Consider the following 24,365-nt stretch of genomic DNA (forward strand, 5'->3'; position numbering starts at 1 on the left):
AAGGGAATTGTGTTTAAGAAGAGGAAATCAGATACCATAGTTTTGGATGCTGAGCAGAGCAAAGGTGATGTGATCCAGCTTGAAGATTTTTCCAAACAAGAAAAATTTCTTTGTTTTGAGAACGAAGAGGAGGGATCGTCCGTTTGGAGTCGGAAGTTCCCTTTTAACCTTGTGGCAGACGAAGTTGTTCAATCCGTGGCTAATATAGCCCGAGTGGATGAAGCTGGAGATATAGGGATTGACCAGTTTCTACAGGCCGGTGTTATGAATATTGGTTTTTCTGTTCTGTCGTTATTTTGTTATTTTTTTATGTATGTTTGGCTCTCAAATTGTAGGTGTTGGGATTTCGGTTGGCCAGCATTGGTCGTAGCTAAGAGAAGAAGCACCGAAAGCTGTTGTATGAAACTTCTGAAATTGCGGTTTTAAAGGAACAGTTAGGTTTAAAGGATACATCATTGACTGAGTTGAGGAAAAAACTGTCTGATGTAGAGGAGGAGTTGAAAAAAGAAAAGGAAGCTCGGGTTAATGATGCTGATTTGCTGACGAAGAAAGTAAATGAACTCGCTGGGATAAGTAACCAGGTTATTGAGTTGTCTGCAAAAATGAAAGAGATGGAAAGTAACAAAGAGGGAGATATTTTGGATGCTTTCGCAGAAGGATTTGAGCGAGCTGTTAAGCAAGCCAAGTTCCTTGTTCCTGATGGGGAATTCTCAGCCATGGATCCTAGTAAGGTAATTCGAGATGGTGAACTTGTGGATGATGAAGAGATTGCTGAGGAGAATGGTGACAATTTGGCTGATTAATGATTTGTTTTGTATATGGTTTTTATCAAATTACTGTATTGGGCTAGCCATAAGGAACCTTTTATGCTTTCTTTTACGTTTTGATGTATGACTGGCTTGTTCAGGAACTGTAATCAGTTCTTTTCTGTTTTGGTTAGAACATATGTGTTTATGCGATATCTGGTGAATTAGCTTCTGAACTTTCCTATTTAGTATGCTGATACCCTTGAAAGGGCATAATGTCTGTATGTTACAGTTTAAGCATAGCTTAGCTTGTTTTTGCGCAATCGTGTATGGATAATGCGACTTTGGCTTGGACGTAAATGAGGCATGATAATGTAAAAATAAAGGGTATACTATTTGCTACGAGAAAATTTAGAATTTATTAAAAGCAATACCTGTACAACTCATACTAGGTAAGCTAGCCTCGTTAAAACCTCCATGAGCAAAATCCCTTTTTTCTGGGAAAAAATCTCAAGGTAGGAAAAAGAGTACTAGCATGCTGCGTTAACTGAAATATTACTTTAAAGAATTGACATTCCAAGTGCTGGGAATTTTGGTGCCGTCTAGCTGTTCCAGTTGATAGGCTCCCTTTCCAAGGACATCGCATACTCGGTATGGACCATCCCAGGTTGCTGCGAGTTTTCCGTGGGAAGGAGGTCGGCGGGCCTGCTCAGTTTTCCTCAATACTAAATTGCCGATCTTAAATGATCTTGGTAGTATCTTCCTTGCATGTCATCGACCGAGCTGTTGTTGCAATGCTCGGTGTCGTATTGCCGCTGTTTCTCGTACCTCTTCGATTAAGTCAAGTTCTGCTTGCCGAGCTTGATCATGGTGCATAGCTTGTGCCCGCATTGAATTGTGAGATATTTCAATGGGAATCATTGCCTCAGATCCATATACTAGGCGAAACGGGGTCTCCTTAGTTGTTGAATGTGTTGTAGTATTATATGCCCATAGTATTTCGGGAACAAGCTCGGTCCATAGTCCTTTCACAGTGTCGAGCTTTTTCCTTAGTGCTTGAAGGAGGACCTTATTTGCTGCCTCTGCTAAGCCATTAGATTGCGGATTTTCCACAGATGAGAAGTGTTGCTTTATTTTTAGATTCTGCAAAAAATTTTTGAAATTATGGTCGGTATACTGTCGACCATTGTCAGTCACAATATGACGAGGTATACCAAATCGGCAGATGATATTTTTCCATACAAAGGATATCATTTGTGATGATGTGATTTTCGCTAAGGGTTGCCTCAATCCACTTAGAGAAATAGTCGATTGCAACCACCAGATATTTCACCTGTCTTGGGACAGTGGGGAATGGCCTGAGGATATCAATTCCCCAGTGGTTGAAGGGCCAACTTATTATTGAATGGTGAAGATACTCGGCCGGTAGATTAATGATCGGGGCATGCTTCTGAAAATTGTCGCAAGTTCTGACCTTTTGTTTGCTGTCCTCCCACAATGTCGGCCAGTAAAAACCGGCACGGAGTATTTTTTGTGCAAGGCTTCATGCTCCAGAATGTGTACCGCAGATATTTTCGTGAGCTTCGGCTAGTGCAAGATCGGCTTCTATCTTGTCTAAACATTTCAAAAGTGGTTGGGAATATCCCCGCCTATACAAGGTGTTATTCAGTAACGTAAAGAAAGAGGCCTGCCTTCTAAATTTTTTCTGATCTGAAACCTCGTCCGGGATGGAACCATCCCGGAGGTATTTCATATAAGGTTACTGCCAACTTTGATTACTTAAAATATTTGAAATGTTAACTGTATGAATGCTGGGCTTATCTAAAGTCGATTGTAAAAGTGTTGCTGTATGTGATTGTGTAGTGGCTAGTTTTGATAAAATATCTGCCCTGTTATTTTGATCTCAAGAAATATGGCAAATTTCAATTTTTGAAAATTTGTTCATCAATTGTTGAACAATATCTAGATATTTTAGCAAAATGTGATCTTTTGTTTGGAAACTTTGATTTACCTGTTGAACCACTAATAATGAATCACAATAAACCTTTAAGCTGGTAATGTGTAAATCCATGGCTAACCTGAGCCCAGCAATAAGGGCTTCGTATTCCGCCTGGTTATTGCTGGCCTTGAAAGAAAAACGTAGAGAATGTTCCAAGGTTATTCCTTCCGGGCTTTCTAATAACACCCCTACTCCAGACCCTTGAGGGTTTGAGGCTCCATCAACGAACAAGGTCCATTCTGAGCTTGGTGCATCTGTATATGGTTCTGTGAGTTCAGCGACGAAATCAACCAAGTATTGAGACTTGATTGATCCTCTTGGCTAATATTGAATATCGAATTCTGAAAGCTCGATGGCCCACTTGATAAGTCTCCCTGCAAGCTCGGGTTTTGAAAGAACCTGCCGAAGAGGTTGTCCAGTTCTAACAATAATCGTGTGACTCTGGAAATATGGTCGGAGATGTCTCGATGAGAAAACTAGGGCCAAGGCAAGCTTTTCCAACTTCGGGTAACGAAGCTCGGCGTTTTGTAATGACTTACTCACAAAATAGACTGGCTGTTGGACTTTATCTGTTTCTTTTACAAGGGCAGAACTAATTGCAACATCAGTAATAGATAAATATATATATAATGGCTCACCGAGCTTTGGCCTTTGTAAAACAGGGGGTTTTGAAAGAAATTGTTTTAAACTCGTGAAGGCCATTTCACAGTTTTTGTTCCATTCAAAATGTTTTGTGTTCTTTTTTAAACATTGAAAAAAGTTTGAAGATTTAGATGCCAAACATGGTAAAAATCTTGATAAAGCGGCTAGTCGCCCTGTTAGCCTTTGGACCTCCTTTATTGTCGTTGGACTTTGCATATCGAGTATTGCTTGACATTTTTCTGGATTTGCTTCGATTCCTCGGTTAGTGAGAATGAATCCAAGGAACTTCCCTCCCTGAACTCCGAAGGCGCACTTTTCAGGATTTAATCTCATGTTGAAACGTCGGATTTGTCCAAAGATCTCGGCTAGGTCCTGGATGTGGGAGTTGCCGAGCTTTGTTTTGGCGACCATGTCATCAACATAAACTTCTATATTCCGTCCTATTTGCTGCTCAAAGACTTTGTTCATTAGCCGTTGGTATGTTGTCCCTGCATTCTTTAAACCAAAAGGCATAACATTATAGCAGTAATTACCAATCTCGGTTATAAAGGCCGTTTTTTCTTGGTCTGATGGATGCATGAGAATCTGATTATAACTAGAATATGCATCCATGAAGCTCAAACAACCGTAACCACAAGAGTTATCAACCAGAGTATCAATATAGGGTAAAAGATAAGCATCTTTAGGACATGCCTTATTTAAGTCAGTAAAGTCAACGCACATGCGCCACTTACCTTTATTCTTTCTTACCATAACGACATTGGCCAGCCAAGTGGTGAACCTGATTTCCCTGATAAAATTGGTGTCGATGAGCTTTTTAACCTCGGCTATGGATGCTTGTCGTTTCTCGGTGCCGAGGTTTCTCTTTTTCTGGGAGATCGGTCGAGCTGCTGGACTGATCGCCAATTTGTGTGTTATAACAGACGGGTCTATTCCTGGCATATCAGCAGAAGTCCACGCAAATAGGTCGGCATTTTGTCGTAGAAAGTTTAGAAGCCTTTTTCCGTCTTCAGTACTCATTGAAGTTCCCACAAATGTGAACTTCGTTGAGTCATTAGTTAAAGTGACCTTTGTCAATTCTTCATTTGTCATGGGCCGATCTTCAAAGTCGGCCCGAGGATCGAGTTCGGCGAGTATTATCTGCTCGGATTGTATGGAGTTGACCTGGGTTGGGCCGCTCTTTTTGATAGGCTTCAAGCTTGTGTTATAGCACTGCCGAGCTTCATGAAGGTCACCGTGAATCGTAGCCACAACATTGTCCTGCACAGGAAACTTGACACAAAGGTGAACTATGGACACAATTGCAGCAAATCTATTAAAAAAAGGTCGTCCCAATATAAGATTATAAGGGCTAAAGCAATCGACTACAAGATATTGAATATCTTGTGTCTTATATAATGGTTGCTCACCGAGTGTGGTTTGTAACCACACCGAACCCATGACAGGAACTCGTTCTCCGGAGAATCCGACCAAGTCTCCAAGATATGGCTGCAAAATGTTGCTGCTCAGCCTCATCTTTTCAAAGGTGGTGAAAAATAACACATCGGCATTGCTTCCTGGATTAAGTAAGACTTTTCAGACTATCAAATCGCCCAGCTGAACGGAGATGACAACAGGGTCGTCTAGATTGGTATCATCACCATTAAAGTCGGCTGATCGGAAGGTCATTTCTGGAACGTTCGTCGTCGGATGAGGATTGTTGGGGGCATCTGTAACTGCTAACATGGCCCTGTAAGTGCATTTTCGTGCTGAGCTTGTATGTCCGCCTCCAGCATAACCCCCCGAAATACAATTTATCACTCCTCTAGGTTGGGCCGGAGCTTTCTCTTTGCCTTTTGAGGACGGGCCTGCTGTTGCTGTATCAGGAGCAGGGACAGTGTTCTTTTGCATGTGCCATGCGATAAATTTGTCAAGGTGGCCCTGCCTTGCTAGGCGTTCGAGGAGATCTTTAGCAATCACACACTCGTCGGTTGTATGTCCATGTTTCTGATGAAAAGTACAATATTTTGATTTGTCCACGCCTTTTAATTCTGGGTAATTACCAGCTTTACGGGGAGGCTTGATTAGCTTAGAATTGAGTATCTCTTTGATGATGTCATCCCTCTTTGCGTTGAATTGAGTATATGACTCATAACGAGGTACCGGCTTAAATGCTTTCTTGCTATCCCGAGGTTTATTGTCGTCTTTGCTTGTAGCCGACCTTTCTGTCTTCCGTGCTTGTCGAAGCTCTTCAACGTCAATCTGTCCCTTGGCTTTTTCACGAAACTCGGCCAAAGTTTTAGGCTTGGCCACGGCGATAATCTCCTGAAATTTACCTGGGCGGAGGCCGCTCTTAATGGCATGGAGATGAACTTCAGGATGGAGATCGGGGATCCTCATAGCGACCTTTGTGAAGCGGGTAATGTGATCTTTCAGGCTCTCTTGTGGACCTTGTTTAATGGTCGTCAAATAGTCAGAATCATGTAAGTATATCGCTGACGCTGCGAAGTGATCCTCAAACTACTTCGCCAACTCCTGGAAGCGTGATATGGAATCTGCAGGCAAAGAGCAAAACCAGTCAAGTGTAGGACCATCTAAAAATGAGGGAAAACAACGACATAAAATAGGATCTGATGCACCGTTAACGATCATAATAGATCGGAATTCTTTAATGTGTTGCTTGGGATCTCCGAGCCCATCATCTGGGGTCAAAGTCGTCGGCAGGGTAAATTGCCTAGGCAATTGAAAATTCATTATATCGGCCGTGAATGGGCCGGCGGAGTTGTCGCGTCCATCTTCCTCAGCATCAGGTTGGCCTTCCTCATTGTGGTGGCCTCCTTCCTCATTACTCTGAGGTGTCTCAGAGACATGGGTCGGAGCCGACTGACGCTCATCATTTTCTTGTCGCTCATGGTGATCATTATGGTGCTCTATTCGGGCATTAATCAGTTGCGCGATTTGGTTTTGCATCCTTTGATTGTCCTCCGCCATTCGTTGATTTGCTTGCTGAAGCTCGGTCACCATCCTCAGAAGCTCGGATGAGGTAGGAGGGGGAACGTCAGCCATGTGCGAACGTTAGGGTGTTCTGGGACCTTCAGCGAGTGATATCTTTTGCTTTTCGGGCCCCACGGTGGGCGCCAAATGTTCTTGCCTGATTAATCCTAAGTATATCCTGTTCTCTGATGGAGATCGGTAGACTCCTCAAAGCTGGAACTTGGTATACGTCGGCAAAGGAGGAACAGTGGAGGTGGATACCTGCAAAGGCACTCCGATGCTCAAGTCAATAAAAGTATGAGTAGATAGGAATCATTACTCAAAAGAAGTTGCGTACCTTTCACTGTTTTCTCATTCTGCTTTATACTCGGTTGGGCGAGGTTAGCTGTTTTGTCCAAGTTATAACGCCCAAAAGAAAAAGTAACTGCATATCCGACGTTATTGAACAGAAATTAATGCTAATTATTGTAAATCATCGGTTACGACTGAGGATTATGCATCTCCGAACTATAACTCGTAATTGATGTACACTGTATCAGTTGTTATATTTCATTTTCTTATCTCTTTAATGTTAGAAACACAAACTGACCTATAAGCCAAAGCAAAACCCCATGCTAATCGATATTATATACGCTATTTCCATAACCAAGTTTTAAACCGACCAATTACACTGGTCATCTAATAATTCCTATAAAATAATTTTACTCCTGCAAATTAGTCAAACAAAACAACTTAGTGACAATCAAGGCTATCTATTTGACCTATTAAAATTGCTCCTCATCAATTACTATTAATTATATTTATTCACTTTTGCAATTTTAAGAACAACACATATAAGTTACTTTATCTTTTATAATATTTATACTTATCTATAGATATTTGTATAAACAAACCACCATTTACTTCTCCACATTTTTTTTATTATTATTTCTATATATCTTCTAATTAAGCAAAACTCATACCGACGACCTATAAGTCGAAACAGCAACTTTTTTTTTCACAACATATTTTAGAATAGCAAAACAATTATCATGCAAACAATTAAAACATGAAACATACTTAGTCACCAAAAAAAAAAAAAAACATGAAACATACTTCAATTATATTTATCCAAAATACTTCAAATATTAAAAACTGTTCCAAAATAATAAACATGCCATATTTGACCAAATTAAACTTAGGTCATAAATCTACTAAAATATTATCATCAAAATCCATCTAATATCATCTATTTAAACAGAAACAAAAAAAATATTCTTTTACATAAAACAAACATCAGGGGAGACGGTCACATTTTTACTTCCACCCTCTTGATCCTGATCCTCATCAATCAGCTGACCATTAATGACTTTCTGCTCTCTATCAAATCCAATGATAAACATTTCTATTCCATGGTTATCCCTCTCGGTCTCAAACATCTTTTTTATTGTCAACTCAATTACCTTTGTCTACAAATCAACTTTCTCTTCATCCAATTTTTTTTCCTTTTCCTCTAATAGTAACATCTGTTCTGTTAAGTTTTTCATTTTTTCATCTTTCGAGTCTATCTACTCTAAAATGACCTGGAGTTTCTTCTCTTTTTCTAGATTTTTCTGCATAAGTTTTTTCATAGACATAGTGTCTGCTATGTCAAATTGTATCTTAATAAAAAATAAAAAAATTCTTCTCCAGACACGCTTTGACACACCTAAATATCATTATGTGTCTTCAGTCTTATTCTTAATATATATTTTTAAAATAAATTTAGATATAGTATATATTATTATTTATTAAAACAAAAATATTTTAAATACTTGATATAATTAAAATAAGACATTAAAAATAATCAAAAAAATTAATTTATATTTTAATATCAATAAAATATTAAAATATCATTACGATTTATTTAAAAAATATTTTATATTTTATATGTATGCGTGTCTCCGTGTCTTATAAGATTTTAAAATTTGCGTGTCGGCGTGTCCTGTGTCGTGTTGTGTCCTATATATGTGTCAGCATAATATTGAGCTATACTTAATAAATTACCTTTATAGTCTCATTACAACATAATAAATAACTTAATACATTTTAACAAAAACTTACCTGTAAATATTGAGCTATACCGCCAATAAGTAATAGCTCAAATGGGATAATCTCCACATACTCAATTAAGAGGTTGCGGGTTTGAGTCTCCTATCTTTAGTAAAAAAAAAAAATATTGAGCTATACCAATAGGAAATAGATCATCTCTATTTTTTTTTAACAATTAAAAGAATAAAATGTAATTTCTCACCATTAATTATTATAAGTGAGACAAAAAAAATATAAGAGAGAGTACGTTGAAAAATTATACATCGCACTTTATTCCTTCAATTTTTTTCAACAATTAAGAGCATCTATTTCCATACCAATATCACTCACATCATGAACCAAGTTCACGTCAGGATAACATTGTCCATACTCATCAGCTATTAACATAAATGGAAAGTGCTCACTCCATATAGATAAAGGATCATCATTTCTCTTATATCCATGAAATTCTTTTTGATTTTTGATAAATTTTTCTATCTCTCCCAAACCAATCTTTTTTCCCGCAATTTTAAAGTTGATTAGATCTACCATTTTATTCTTCTGAGTATCAATCTCCACTCTTTTTCTTTTCAAGCTAAAATTTTTCTTGCGAGCTATAGACTGATCCTCTATTTTCTCATCTTCCAACTTCTCATTCTCATCATTCAACTATCCAAATTATTCTTTTTTTTCAGCCTCTAACTCAGCCACTTTCTTCCTTAATTCATCAACAGCATTGCCATCAACCTCACATTTGTTCTTCAACTCCAACAACTTAAGATTCTCGCACTCTAACTCCTTGTTCTTCTCCCTCAAATTCTCAATGGTTTCCTTGTCCAACCCACTTTCCTTCACTTCCTTAAACAACGTCTCATAAAGCCCTTGTACCTTCTCAGCATCAATCGTAGCTAGACTCTGAATCTGAAACTTCTCTTCAAGTTGACCAACCTTGGTTTTAAGTTTTTCCTCTCTTGCTACCAAAGCCTTTTCAACTCTGTCATAATCCTCTTTTTGCCACTTAACTCGAAGAATTTGAATGAGCTCAGGAATGCTCATCGTCTCCAAGCTTTTGTTACCGGTTGTTTGATGAGAGAATGGGGAGTGACCCAGGTTCGGTTTTTGGTTGAATTGACATGACAAGGGCAAAAGATTCGAACTTTGAAGAAAAAGGGAAGTGGGGTTCGAAAAAGTTATTGCATTTTCTTTGCCTGAAGCTGAAAAAATGGGAGAAATGTTACTCTGAATGAGGAACAGAGGAAGATGAAGAGAAGAAGCATGCTTTTCTTCTTTTGTAATAGTGAATATACATTTCCGTAATTAAATGAAAGGAGGGTAGAGTTGGAACTACAATGCAAAATGAAGTAGTATAAGAAAATTGAGAAAAATTCTTAAAATAATTAGAGAAGAGATTTTTAAAAAATGAATGAATTGTTGTTAAATAATAGATAATAGTATCTCTCAAAAATTGAATGAGTTTCTTTTGTTTAGAATTTAGAGTACAACAACAACAAAGCCTTATCCACTAAGTAGGGTCGGCTACATGAATCAAATGACGTCATTGTGCTTTGTCATGTATCATGTCTACAGAGAGACTGTTTACATGTAGATCTCGTTTGACCACCTCATGGATGGTCTTTTTAAGTCTTCCTCTGCCTTTCGCCCTTTGTCCATCTTCCATCTCATCCACCCTCCTGACTGGATGTTCTATCGGTCTTCTTCTCACATGTCCAAACCACTTGAGACGCGATTCAACCATCTTTTCTACAATGGGTGCTACTCCAACTCTTTCCCTTATATCTTCATTCCTTATTTTATCCAATCGCGTATGACCACTCATCTATCTCAACATCTTCATCTCTGCCACACTCAGCTTATGTTTGTGCTCCCCTTTAGCCGCCCAACATTCCGTACCATAAAGCATAGCCGGTCTTATAGGGGTGCGATAGAATTTACCTTTAAGTTTTAAAGGCACTTTTTTGTCGCATATAAAACCAAATGTACTCCGCTATTTTGACCAACCTGTTTGGATCCTATGATTTACATCCTGTTCAATCTCTCAATTATCCTGTATGATACACTCAAAATACTTAAAACTTTTAACTTCTTGTAGGATGTTTTTTCCAATCTTCACCTCTATATTAAAAAAATGGGATGGTTAATGATAATACAAAAAAAAATTATATTAAATATCTTGTTTTATTAAAATTTGTAGTTTCTCACTATGTTTAACGTATAGTAATTTTTTTCTCTAGATATGTTCAATATTTGTAACTAATTTAGATTAAGCTCCTAACATAATACATAGTTATAGAAATAGGTTATCACTATAATAAAATGAAATGAGAGATATGAATATATAGTCTAGTAAAATTTACATTCAAAACTTTTATTCTACTTAACTTGAGAACTTGTGCTAATAAAATTACATTTTATTCTGCTGAGTGATAAGTGATAGGAATCAACTCTAAATCGTATTTTCTTCTTACAGATAATCCAAAGGATTCAGCCATTTCAAGTTCTTCAGGTTTGCTATAAACTTGTATTAGTCATCTGATGAGTTATCATCATCAATGAACCTTTCTGGATAAAACGAGTTCATCAGTTTATCAATCTTCATTATCAAGTATATAAATGAAAATACAAAAAAACGAGTGATCTTAGGGAACTCTATTATATGCAAGGTTTCATATTCAAAAGAATACTAATCAATGATTACTTTGACAAAACTGTAAAAGCTTGAAGAAAAAGAATCATATCAGTGTCATGACATCAATTTAATTTTTGCATGGTTTTTGAACTGAAACATACTAACCAAAATGATTGCTTTGACAACACTGTCTGATAAGGGATATTGGAGATCATTTTGCTTTTGAAGCCTTAAAAGAATATCAACAAGATCTTCCCCTCCTCCTCCTCCACCAACTGTAATTTTGTCCCTATGATCTGTCACAATGTTCTCGAGTATCCTATCCAAATGGAGGATGCAGATCAACAACAGAGAACCCTAAACTGCCTCCATGACATCCTTCATGAGTGATCATGATGACATCCTCCAAAAGATGGTGAGCAACATAAACAAGAAGATGAAGAAAGGGAGGATCATGGAAATGAAAACCTGAAGCTCCCCCATGCTAGTGATCACGATTATCAGAAGAAGCAAAAGATTAGATGAAGAGTGGTTGTGTGGAACTCACACTCTATCTAATAATATGGTATATATCAACTTGGTACGCCAAATAAATAAGTACAAATAACCCGAACGCGAGATTCGACCCTCTGCCATTTATTTAAGCAAATTAGTGAGTTAATCACTAAACTAATTCAACTGATTAAAATTTAGTTGGTTTTCGTCAAGCATGGAATAATATTCAAACACGAGTTGGTTTTCCTTTGACTAATTATATAATGTGAGAACATATTCGTTTTTCAAACTAAAATGTAAGCGCTACTGTCAGATTAAGATAGAACTGCATGACTTTGTGTTTTCGTGTCGTGATCATGGTATATTTCCTGTTTTTGCTATTATAAAATTTCTTTATGATGCTTTTCCAATTTTAAGTTTCTAACTTGTTTTAAACCAAAGTTGAATCAAGTCTAGAAATGACATAAGTGTAAAGCATCTTGTGCACTTAAAAAAAATGCTGGTAAATCTGTAAAAGATAATCAATTCCGAATTTGACATGGTGAATTATTGAAATTACAACAAAAGAGATAAAGTAAACACCTAATTGGTTTTAAGAATTTTAGATTACATACTTTAAATAAATTTTTATTATTCTCCATCAGATAAATTGGACATCTATCACTTCAAAAAAATTAAAAAAGTAATATACATATTGAATAAATAAATTCAATTCCAATTACATGCGTTTGCATTGTGTTGCAACAATAAAAGTTAAGAATGTACATAACATTGTGCCAAAAACATTGATCCTCCTCCATTTACGCTCATCATTGGAGGCCAGTGATGGAACCTAGGTGAGATTGTTGAAAATTGGTCCATTGTTCATCCTTCCAACTAAGTAATGGAGTTCAATATTTGATTATAAGTGTACATATAAAATTAAGTTTGGATTCCATGTATTAAATCGTGAAGGATATATATTATCTATCTATAGAATAAGGAGAATGTTCTGCTCAAATTTCAGTATGAGTTGAGCATTTTCTGCAAAGCGCTGCTTAAAATCATATAATAAGGAAATGATAGTACAAAGACAGAAAGCTATTAACACTTGTGACCAAAGCACTTCAAATATTTCCTTTGCTTATTAACAACAGGATGCCAATAAATCATTAAATTACAATACCAGGTAAATGTTAACCAACATTCTCTTATACTTTCAATTATTTTTCAAAGAAATTAAGAGTGTACAAAAATGAATGATGTTATAACTCTTGCCAAATAAGAAACAAAATTGGCATTCACTTAGAATTACCTGAGTATAGAAAGAACTCGAAGAATGAAGACACTGCATTGGCAGTAAATCTTGTGTACATATTCTTCAAGAATGGAAAAAATACAACAAAGGTGTAACTTGATTGGGTACTTGTTCCCTGCAATAAGTTTATAAACACATTATCACATTAACAATACCTTTTGAATCAATCACTTCAAAATAAAACATTATTATGGACAAAGCAACAACAACAAAAATATATTGCACACAGGACAAAACATAATAGAAAAAAAATCCAGTGTATTCCTTCTCAGAAAATAACCATCAGGCATAACAATAAATTATAGCACAATACTTCAAAAAATAGTATGCATAACTACTTTAATTTGTAAGGATTACCTTAGGGCTAAGACCATTAAGCCATTAACATTATCCAGAGAAGTGGTGACATTAGAAGTCTTTAAATATCTCACAAATTGCCTGAGCAGTCAACGTGAAGGGCGATAAGGTGCACACAATTTTTATATGGAAAACGGATTTCAATACCAATACCAGTACAACACACATATATAACTTATTCTCAAGAGAATCTTGTGGCATGTTGGGACTTTGCCATTTCCCTTAAGACAGCTCCGACGATTGCCGCTTGCTCAAGGCAGTCAGCCTTATGCAGTGCATCTAAAAGAATAACGCATGTTTTGCTATAAATACGACAACCTTTCGTGCGAGTTTCCTCGAAAAGTGTATATGCATCCATTGCTTTATTGACACTGCTTAATCCTTCAATCATAGAATTATAACAAGCTGAATCAGGCCTGCCCCCGCTTGCCCTAAATCTCTCAAAGAGACCTTTTGCTTCTTGAACATTTCCAACCCTTGCAAGTCCCGTAATCATGGTTGTGTATGTGATAGTATTAGGTTTTAGCCCTTTCTTCTGCATCTCTTGCCAGAACACAAAAGCCTTGTTAAATTTTCTAACCTTGCAAAGACCATTTATCATAATGCTATAAGTTATTTCATTTGGAGGACATTTCAAACTTTTCATATTCTGGAAGCAGACAAGAGCTTCATCGATTTCCTCAGCTTTCACCAATGCATCAAGTAAGCAATTCCATGTGAATGTGTTTGCAGTTAGACCCTTCTGCATCAACTCCTCCAAAATTAAATATGCCTCATCAATCCTTCCCACCTTCCCAAACCCATCAATGAGACTACTATAGATCACTACATTCAAGTCAACACCTTTGGATTTTACTTCTTCAAATAACATATATGCTTCATCGAGCCTGTCAATTTTAGAAAGTCCATCAATGACAGATCCATAAGTGACAACAGTAGGTTGCAGGCCCTTTGTCTTCATTTCGTCCAGCAGTTGGTAAGCCTTATTGACCTTACCAGACTTGCAAAACCCATCAATAACAGCATTGTAAGCGCGGGTGTCCAAATGTAGTCCTTGCTCCTTCATCTCATAAAACAATTTGTATGTTTCTTTTGCAAAGCCTGCTTTCACAAGACCATGAATTAAAATTGAGTAGCTCCGAACATCAGGAATTAACCCTTGAGCCTTTATCTCTTCAAACAAAGCCCTTCCTCTATCAATTTCACCTGCTTTAAAAACACAATCCATGTAAATATTAAGGAGCGTTAGATCAGGAGAACAACCCCTATGCATCATCTCCTTGTAAATTTTGTGACCATCCTCCTTCCTACCACACTTGAAGAAATTCCTAATAAGAGATGTATACACTACTGCATTTGGACTTTGATCGGAATCTAACATCTTCTCATAAAGCATGTAGGCATCATCTACCCTGCCATGTCTACCCAAACCCTCAATAAGAGAACAAAATGTAACTGCATCAGGGGTGCAAAGTTTATGATCCAATCCTAAAAATATGGAGCAAGCATCATCAAGTCTTTGAGCTTTACATAGTCTATCGATCATTATATTTACAGTCATGATATTGGGGAACAAACCAGCCTCTTTCATGGCTTCCTGAACCTTCAGAGCGGGTTCGAGCTGTCCTGCCTTACAAAGCATGTCAATCAAGATATTGTAGGTTGCAAGATTTGGTGCCGCATCTTTTTTCATTTCTTCATAGATCCTCAATGCTTCAGCTACTTTACCCTTTTTACCCAGGCAAGTCAGAAGGCAATTATAAGCAACTACACTAGGTATGCATCCCTTTCTTTTTTGTCTCTCGAGTAAATCATATGCTTCATCAAATTTTCCAACTGAACCATAACCCATAATCATGGTATTATAAGCATATACACACGGGACACTTCTGTTTTGATCCAATTCTTCAAACAACTCAACAGCTTCATCCAGCCTCTCAGCCTTGCAAAGAACACCTATCATGCTAGTATAGGTCACATCATCAGGAACCAACCCTTGTGCTTTCAATTCATGAAAGAATTTCCAGGCCATATCCACTGTGCCAACTTTGCCAAAACTATCTATGCAAACATTGTAGAGAACAAGGTCAGCATGAAACGAATTACTCTTCATTTCGTCCAGCAAGGAAAGAGCAGCATCAACACGACCCTCCCTTGCAAACGCACGAACAAGCGTAGTAAACAAGTGTATATTTACTTCATAGCCTAGTTCCTGCATTTGATGAAAGAGAGTAAGCATGGAATCACATTCGTGAACTGAAGAGAGCGCACCAATCAATGTAGTATAAGCTGAAAAAGCAGGGCGAAACATGTACTTCCTCATACTCTCAATAATCCCAAAAGCTTCCCTCAACTTCTGCGACTTGACAAAACTACCAACCAATTCAATACAAGTATTGTTATCTGGTCCAAACCCTGCCACACACATTTCTTCAAGAACCTGCTCCAAGTACACCAAGTTTCTAGTCCTAGCCATAACCACGAGAAGTGCATTGTAGGCCTCAGGACCATGAGCTTCTTCAGTTTTCCGCTCCACCCATCGAAAAAAATGCAACGCCTTATTCACATCCTTCAACCTCCTTATCACTCCAACAACAAGTTCTGGTTGAAGCATTTCATCATACACCTTGAGGGCATCCTCAACGGCAGGTCCCCACATGCTAGTTTCCAATACCCCGCACACATCAAACACTGCCTTACGGATACCTTCCACTTTTGTTGCATTCTCTTCCACAAAGGGAACAACTTTACCGTTCATCTCAGGAGAAGGAGGAAATCCATTTGACCACTGTGAAGAGAACCTCTTCGATAAGGGCTCAATCTTTTTTCGGCATCTCAGAAAAAATCGAAGTTTTAGAACTGCAACCCCACAAAAAAGGGAAAGAAAACATCAAACAAGAAGACTTCAATTTAACTATGAAACTGTAAAAAGCATATTTATGATGATAAGAACAATGAAAAAAAAAAGGACCTTGGCTTCTTGAGAGAATTTTCATTCGTGCAGCCTTCGTTAGTGAATGGTTCAAGTAATGAAGAACTCGACCCGATCACCGAGAAGATGAAAAGAAACAGAGTAAAGAGAAGAGCAACTCTGCAAAGAGAAGCTCAAAATTAAAAAAAAAAATTTAGCTAGAAATTTTAAATGGCTTCCCAACTGAAAGCATTTTTGTTTTTTCCTTCTAGGAGTACACTTTATGGTTAATTAATATAATGTGTTTCTAATAATTGTGAGTAGCCTTTTGAAATATTCATATATCAACATTTAAAATAAGTTGTTAATATAGAATTATTGCTAACCGTGGAAACTGATAATTAATTAATAAATCATAAAATGATATTATTTTAAATTCAACTTTTTTTAGCTGGATTAAGTTTAAGTTTTATCATTTTGTTAATTTACAATTGTAATTATCTTTAGTTAGAACTGTAATTGATATATCCATACTTGTCAGAACCAATCCGGTAATCGAACCGTTCAGACTATTGGATCATTAAGTCTCTGATTCAACCGGTGAGTCATCGATTGAACTGGTTGATCCGGTCTTATTTAAATAAAAATATAAAATAGTCAAAAATTTAAAATTAAAATTTGAAATTCATGTCTTCAGTAACATTTGAACAACAATCAAAGTCTCAAATTCTAAAAATAACTTATACGAAAATAGACATAAAATTAATCACGCTACAATAATATCTTAATTTGACACAATAAAAATATAAACTATGTCCAAGGATTAATTTCAAAGTCTAAGTATCTATCTTCATCTGATGTTCTTGGGATGATGGGGTTTTTCTACCTTAACTCCCTCATGGCTTCATAGCCATTTGCAACATACATCCACAAAAATCACTTACATAAACAGTTTAAAACCTGGATTCAACACAACACAACCTTCCAAACACACATAAGTCAGCACACAAACACGTAACCACAATGCAGGGAATCATGACAATCATCACACATCTCTTTAACCATACTGAAGCAACCTAACCACCATATTATCCACCACCTAATTTTATTTTAATAAGCTTGCAGCTTGAGTCTCCATTTAAAGACAAAGCAATCAAGAGGAGAAATTAAATTATGTAACAATATCTGCTTCAGTTCAAAACAGTAGCAAAAGCTAAGAAATATGCTCCATTTGGATTTGGAAGCATCAACATCCACACCCTTAATCAGAATTTTAATAACCAAAATCAACACCCACATCCCTAAATTCACAAATTCTGATAATCAAAATCCCTATTCCCTAATCAGAATATTAATTAAGCAATAAAATTAATTATTTACCTGAGAAGAAGACCGGAGAAGAGAGCGGAGCAGAAGGAGCGAGACTAGCAGAGCAGAGCAGTGGCGGGGAAGTAATAGAGAAGAAGAAGACGACCGGGCCAAGCAGAGAAGCGTCAGTGGTCACCGAGAAGCAGGGCAGCACCGTAGGTCGTCAGTGGTCGGACGTCAATCGTTGGTCGTCACCGTCGTCAGTCGAACGACGAGCTTCGACGGTGACTGGTGTGAGACACGGAGGGCTGAGAAGACGAAGAGGGGAGGAGGGTGCGACTGCGTGGTGCGTGCTGGGAGACTGGGAGTGGGAGAGAAGACGAGGTCAGGGGTCAGCGTGGGGAGTGGGGACTGCTAGTTGTCACCGTCGCCGTTTTCCGATTTGCTCCATTTTTTGAAGGAGCGACGAGTGAGGAGGAGGGAGATTTACGTAGCCTATGGAAGGGAGACAGAAAGTGAAAGAAGAAACTGGAGACAAAAATTGAACGATTGACATTAAATTAAATTTTTGTATTGTCTTTCGTGTAAAGGGTATAAGATTGAATTATATTTTAGTATTTTATTTAGATTAATATAAAAGATATTACTTAAAAAAATATTATTTTAAAAAAATCTCTTTTGAGAATGGCATCTAAACAAACCTTGAGGGCTGCGTTGTTGCGTGTACACCCTCGTCTTAGCCCTAATTGTGTAATGTATATGATGACCGGGTCAGGTCTGGATGACCCGAGCTATGGCCTAACCCCAGTTTCACTCCTTTTCTGGATTTTATTTATTTTTTCTGAGTCAATTTTAAGTCATTTCGGGCATAGATGTTAGAACCGAATCAGTGATCGAATCGGTCAGATTACTGGATTATTGGATTATTGGTTTAACCGGTAGATCACTGATTGAACCGATTGACTCGGTCCTATGTAAATAAAAATAAAAATAATTAAAAAATATAAAATTAAAATTTAAAATACATATTTTTACTAACATTTTAAGAATTTCAAGCTATTTTAAAATAATATGGAATAAGAATAATAAATATTTTATTATTTTTACTCTATTATAGATATTTTTATTTTGTTTCTTATATTAAAATAACTATTATTTTTAATTTTTAATAATTTATTAATTAATTTATATTTATTATACTATTATATACTATAAGTATTTATTAAAAAATAAGTGAGTTTATAATTATTGTTAAATAAAAATATAATTAATTTAAGAATGAGGGAGTTTATAACTAAAATTAAAATAAATTAAATAAAAATAAATTATTTGATGAAACTCATAAAAGATATTTATATATATTTAAATTTGCATATATAATAGTAAACACGACAGCATCCTAGTGGTTGTGCAAGGTGCTTTCATTTATGAGGGTGAGGGTTTGAACCCTTACTCAAGAATTTTAAATTTTCAATACCACGCGGTTCGGTTGGACCGGTCTTTACCGGATTTGGCCAGTTTTTAACGGTTCATTTTAGGTTTGACCGGTTCGTATTGGTTTTTTTTTTCACGGTTCAAATACCAGACCGGATCGATATAGGATCCAGTTCACCAGTTTTTCGATCGAACTGGCCGGTCCGGTCCGGTTTTGATAACACTGATTTCGGGTTCAAGTCTTCATCGTCCAAAATGCTTCGAGCCTGGGCTGGACCGGGCGTGTGTGATAAACCAAAATTTTATGATTTATTTTGTATTGAATTTGGTGGATTTTATCAATTTTTCCTACACTTATCCATTGAAATATCATGGTTTTGTAAATTTCTCCTAAATTGTGCTTAAGAGTAAAAACATGCTTTTTAGACTTTTAAATTACTAAATTTAATTCACTTCAATCCCATTCGATGCCTTGATGTGTTTTTTTTTTTTTAGTTATTTAAGGTCTTGAAAGCAAAGGATGGCTTGAAGAAGTGGAAGAAAAGCATGCAAGTTGAGAGAATTCATGAAGAAATGAAGGAATTGCTAAGCTGTCAATCCTGACCTCTTCGTACTAAATAGATCATAACTTGAGCTACAGAGATTCAAATGAGACGGTTTCAGTGGCATTGAAAAGCTAACATCCGGGGCTTCAAAATGATATGCAATTTGAAATATATAGTTGACATGCATTTAGGCCATGCATACGCGTCACAGGATCAACGCGCTTCACTAAAGGCAACACATGACCAGCGATTTCTGAAGCATTTTGGGCCCAATCCAACCCGTTTCTGATGCTATTGAACCAGGGATTCAAGGAAAAATGAACCAAGTAGTCGTAATGGAGTTTTAGCCATATTTTAGGTTATAGTTCCAGAGAGAGAAGCTCTTTCCTCTCTCTAGAAATTAGGGTAGATTAATTAAATTTCTCTTAGATTTAGGTTTTGATACTTGTCTTGATTTAGTTTCACTTGAAATTTCTTGTTCTTACATCTTTTCTCTCTTAGTTTCACTTGCTATTTTCTTTATTTTGTTGCTTTTATGTTTATGAACTCTTTGTTGATTTGGATTTTCTATTAATGCAATTTAATGTTTCTTTGTTTATTAATGCTTGATTGAGTTGTTATTTTTGGTATCTTGCATTTGGTACTGTTAGATTTTATATTTCTTGCTATTTTAATATGCTTTCGTTTATACTTTTCAATTGTTTGATAAAATGCTTGGTTGAATTTTAGAGTAGATTTTTGTGTTCTTGGCTTGGGTTGGTAACTTGGGTAACTTTGAGTTACTAATGTCCAAGTGATTGATAATTTGTTTTCATTGACTCTAGTCTCTCACTAGATTAATTAGTGAGCTAGCTAGGACTTATGGATTAAGATTAATTAAGCCCATTTGACTTTCCTCTAACATTGGGGATGACAAAGTGGGATTGATCCTTGTAATTATTATATTGTGGTTAGTAATAAGGATAGTGATCCTTAACCATTAACCCTTACCAAGACCTTTTTACCATTCGAGTTTCCTTTACTTTCTTGGAATTTACTTTCTTGTTCATCATTTCAAAATCCCACAAAAAATATTTTCTCATAACCAATAATATGCACACTTCCCTATAATTCCTTGAGAGATGACCCGACGTTTAAATACTCTCGGTTTTTATTGAGTTTGCATTGTGACAAACAAAATTAAACTTTAATTGAGGGTAAATTGTTGGTTTGGATCTATACTTCGATGAGATTATTTTTGTGAAAATTCCTAACCGATGATTTTCCTCCGTCAAATTTTTGGCGCCATTGCCGGGGATTTGCAAATGTATGCCTTGTTATTGGTTATTGTATACATGTGAATATTGTGAATAGTTGCTTTAGTTTCTTTGGTAGTTCTTGCTAGTTTTAGGACTTTGTTTGCTTATTTTTTTATTAGTGTTTATTTTTATTTTCTATTGCTTCTATGAATTCTCACTCATTTGACTATGAGTTTGGTTCTAACTATATTGTAGGAAATGGGAATTATAATGAGGATATGTATCAAGGATGGAACAATCAAATGTGGGAGGAGCCTTAAGCTTATGGACAACCTTCATGGCAACAACCTCCTCCAATGTACTATGAGCAAGAACCATACCATGATGCATACCAATCCAATGGTTATAGTAGACCTCCTTGTGGTTATCAATCACAACCACCCTATGCCTATGACCCCCTCCTCAACATAGCCCTTAGTTACCTACCATACTCACAAGCCCCATACCACCAAACACCTCCATATGATCCCAACTCATATCCACCATACCAACAACCATGTGAACCATACTTAGAACTACCACCATTCCAACATCAATATTCCCAAGAACCACCACCTCCATATACACCACCTCACTATTCTTACCAAGATGAACTACCTCCCATGTATGAGAACTTTCAACCACATGATGAATTCTCCTTTCCACCACAACCCTCCATGGAAGAATATCCATATCCATCAATCCAAGAGCAATATGATCCTACTTATGTTAACCAACTGGAACAAGAGCCAATGGATCGTGTTAAGGAAGCGATGGATCAGCTTCAAGCAATCATATTTCAAAAGGAGCAAGAAGAAGCCCAAAAGAGACATGAAGCTATCGTGGCTAACCTTGCCAAAATTAAAGTCAACTTGCACTCATGGGACTCATGCAACAAACAAAGAATTTTCACGGATGAATGTGAAGATTCAACCGAAGAGTGGAGCATGAAGGAGATCTTAGAATCTCAACTTGAGAACGAGGAAATGGGGTGTGTTTTGCAACAAGTGGAAGGGATGGAGATTATTGAAGAAGAAGAAGAAGAAGTGGTTGAAGACCTAGCCAAAGCTGAACAATAGTTGGATTCCAAGATTGAGAACACTTCCATACCAAGTAATGTTGTTGATGATTTTGTGGAAGTTGTTGAACCTTCTTCCATTGAGCTTGAGTTTGATGTTGAGGAGGGTGCGCAACCTCCAATAGATATGGTAAATGAAGAATTGGAAAAAGTTGAGCAAGCAACAAATCTTCCCCTTGATGATGATTCCACACCAACACATGGTCTTTTTGGGATTGAGAAGTCTTCTTCCATTGAAATTAAGGTTGATGTTAAGATAGGTTCTACATTACCTCCGAGTTGTGACATGAAGGATGAAAAAGAATTAGAAGAGGTTGGTGAGGAAATGATTGAATGTGAAAAACTTTGTCAAGAAGTGGACATGGAAGATGCTTGTCAAGAGGTGGAGGTAGTCAAAGAAGAGCACAAGGGAGTGGAACTTACAAGACCATTGGAATCATCCCTTCCTAAGTCACCATCATCCATTACATCATTCAAGTGTGTAAATCTCTTATCCCTAAGCTTTACTTTTCCGCTTGAATATGATTTGCTTGAGACAGATGGTCAACTTCGAGTTCTTTGTGGAGTGGAAAGCAAAAAAAAGTTGGTTAGTGGTTGGCACCACAATTCAAGGTTTATTACGGTTAAGTAATCAAAGTCTAAGTGCAAGAGTTGGTATAGTTCTCAATTAATTGGGTCTAGAAGGATGTCTTAGTGTTCAAATGAGAATTCTGCTTGCTTATCACGTGGTCGGAATTATGGTAATCAACAAAAAGACGGGTGCAAAAACAAGGTTTGGGACCCCGGAATTCACTTCAACAATTAACACTCTTGGGGTCTTGTCACTTGTTTCAATTCGCTTGAAGGCTTTATGTGCCTAGTTTGGGATCCTGGAGGCTATTGGAAATGCAAGTATTGGTGGGGATTCAAGAAAGAATTCAAGCACAAGCCACCTTGACAAGTACCCCATCAAATGTCCAACTTAAGGACTCAAAATAAAAGTGCTAGGTGGGAGACACCATACCATGGTAACATCTTTTCACTTTTCTCTTTTGTATATATTGGTAAATAAGTTTAATTTCATGTTTAGTTTAGTTTGCTGAGTTTTTTTGGTAGTCTAGGATGTTAAATAAGGTTTGGTGGTGTTTAGATGATTGTTTGGATGTTTGGAATGCTTAGTTTGGTGCTAGAACTTGAAAAATTTTCAAAAATAGAGCACCATGTCATGCGTACGTGTGACCCCAAGATTTCGAGCGTGCCAGGATTGTGTGTGGACTGTGCCATCGCACGGTCCAAACAGAGAGTTGTGTGGGAAGGATGCGAAAACTGTGCGTCTAGCACAAACTCCTCCCACGCGTACGCGTGACCCACGCGTACGCATCACCATCTATTTTCCCATTCCACGCCTACGCCTTCTGGACGCACACGTGTTGCATTCCATTTTCCCCAACCCATGCCTACACGTGACCCACGCGTACGCATAGGCACCCCTATTTCACACACTTATTTTCTTCTCTTCTTTCCATTCCTTTTCTTCTTTTCTCTTCTCCCCCTCTTTAACCATCATCTACCACCACCATTTACCATTCACTATCATCTTCTTTACTTAATTAGTTAGTTAGTTAGTTAGCTCAATTTTTGTTTTAGGTGATAAGTGTTGGATTATTGATTTGATTTGCTGTTTCTTAATGCTAAAAATAGTCATTGTTAGATTCCTTTGTTGAGGTTATACCTTGTTGCTTGGTATTGAATTTTGTTCATGCTTAATAGTTGTGAATACCAAGTATATGTGAATTTCCTTCAAAGCGTTTTAAATTTTTTGAATTACATGTTTTGGCCACCATGTGATTTGAATTCTTTACTTTGACTAGGAAACTTTTGATGTTGGATGATGTGCATTTATCTCAATACATTGTGTTGCTTGATCATATGCATCCATATGTTATGCTTATACTTTAATGACATGTTGACCCCCAATTGTCTAATTATGTGCTCTACACATATTTAAAACTAGTCATTTTGGCATAATGCTTCATTTGTAAAATTGGATTGTAACTCACCTAGGGACATTTTTTGAAAGTCTCAAGCTATATGGACCATGTTTGCTGGTGACTTCTAGCCTGGGGCTGGCAGAATGAGCCTCTCCATGAGGCTGGTACGGAGTGGATTGTTGTCCACTGTCAGGATGCTACACTTGTAAAGGTATGTGTATTAATGTATTACTTTGTAACCTAACAAAGACAATTCCGGTGTTGTATAGAAATTGTTATTCTCCCCCAACACATGGTGCAATGCATAAATAATAAAAGTTGAGATGCCAATTTTAGAATATTTGTACATACCAGTTTTTGGGCTTTATGGACTAAAGTATTTGTTTGTTTTTTTGTTTTTTTTTTTAATGCAGGCCTTGGAATTTTATAACTCCTCTTAATGTAGACCATTAGTTTTGGTGGCCCTTTTTGATGTCCCTTCTTCTTCTCAGTCTTCTAATGCAGACATTAATTTTGATGTCCCTTCTTCTCGTTTTTGTAATGCCCCTTCTCATTCTCCTTCTTCTCATTCTCTGAAAGGTCCTCTTGACTCTAGCACCCACAAGCCCGTATTATCCAAGAGAGAGACTGATAAATC

At 36.9% G+C, this 24,365-nt stretch overlaps 1 protein-coding gene and 1 pseudogene across 1 annotated transcript; both read right to left on the minus strand.

The window, feature by feature from the left end:
* Positions 1-8,718: 8,718 nt before the first annotated feature.
* On the minus strand, positions 8,719-9,544 carry LOC148579269 (uncharacterized; annotated as a pseudogene).
* A 2,593-nt stretch (positions 9,545-12,137) lies between these two features.
* On the minus strand, positions 12,138-17,961 carry LOC107623118 (Tetratricopeptide repeat (TPR)-like superfamily protein). The gene is made up of 5 exons (XM_016325275.3): positions 17,497-17,961; positions 16,177-16,296; positions 13,206-16,064; positions 12,846-12,963; positions 12,138-12,427 (listed from the first exon to the last, which is right to left on the minus strand). The coding sequence occupies exons 2-3, from the start codon at positions 16,199-16,201 to the stop codon at positions 13,387-13,389; spliced, it is 2,703 nt and encodes a 900-aa protein (XP_016180761.1). The 5' UTR covers positions 16,202-16,296; positions 17,497-17,961; the 3' UTR covers positions 12,138-12,427; positions 12,846-12,963; positions 13,206-13,386.
* Positions 17,962-24,365: the final 6,404 nt, after the last annotated feature.

This window comes from Arachis ipaensis, chromosome B10 (assembly GCF_059453495.1).
Source record: "Arachis ipaensis isolate K30076 ecotype BB chromosome B10, ASM5945349v1, whole genome shotgun sequence".
NCBI classification, from domain to species: domain Eukaryota; kingdom Viridiplantae; phylum Streptophyta; class Magnoliopsida; order Fabales; family Fabaceae; genus Arachis; species Arachis ipaensis.

What these genes read in the sequence shown, in the direction of transcription:
- LOC107623118 (XM_016325275.3), bottom strand. Translation starts at nt 16,201, where the DNA reads ATGAAAATTCTCTCAAGAAGCCAAG. An exon ending in AATTCTCTCAAGAAGCCAAG is followed by an intron (nt 16,065 to 16,176) that starts GTCCTTTTTTTT and finishes GTGGGGTTGCAG; the next exon opens with TTCTAAAACTTCGATTTTTT.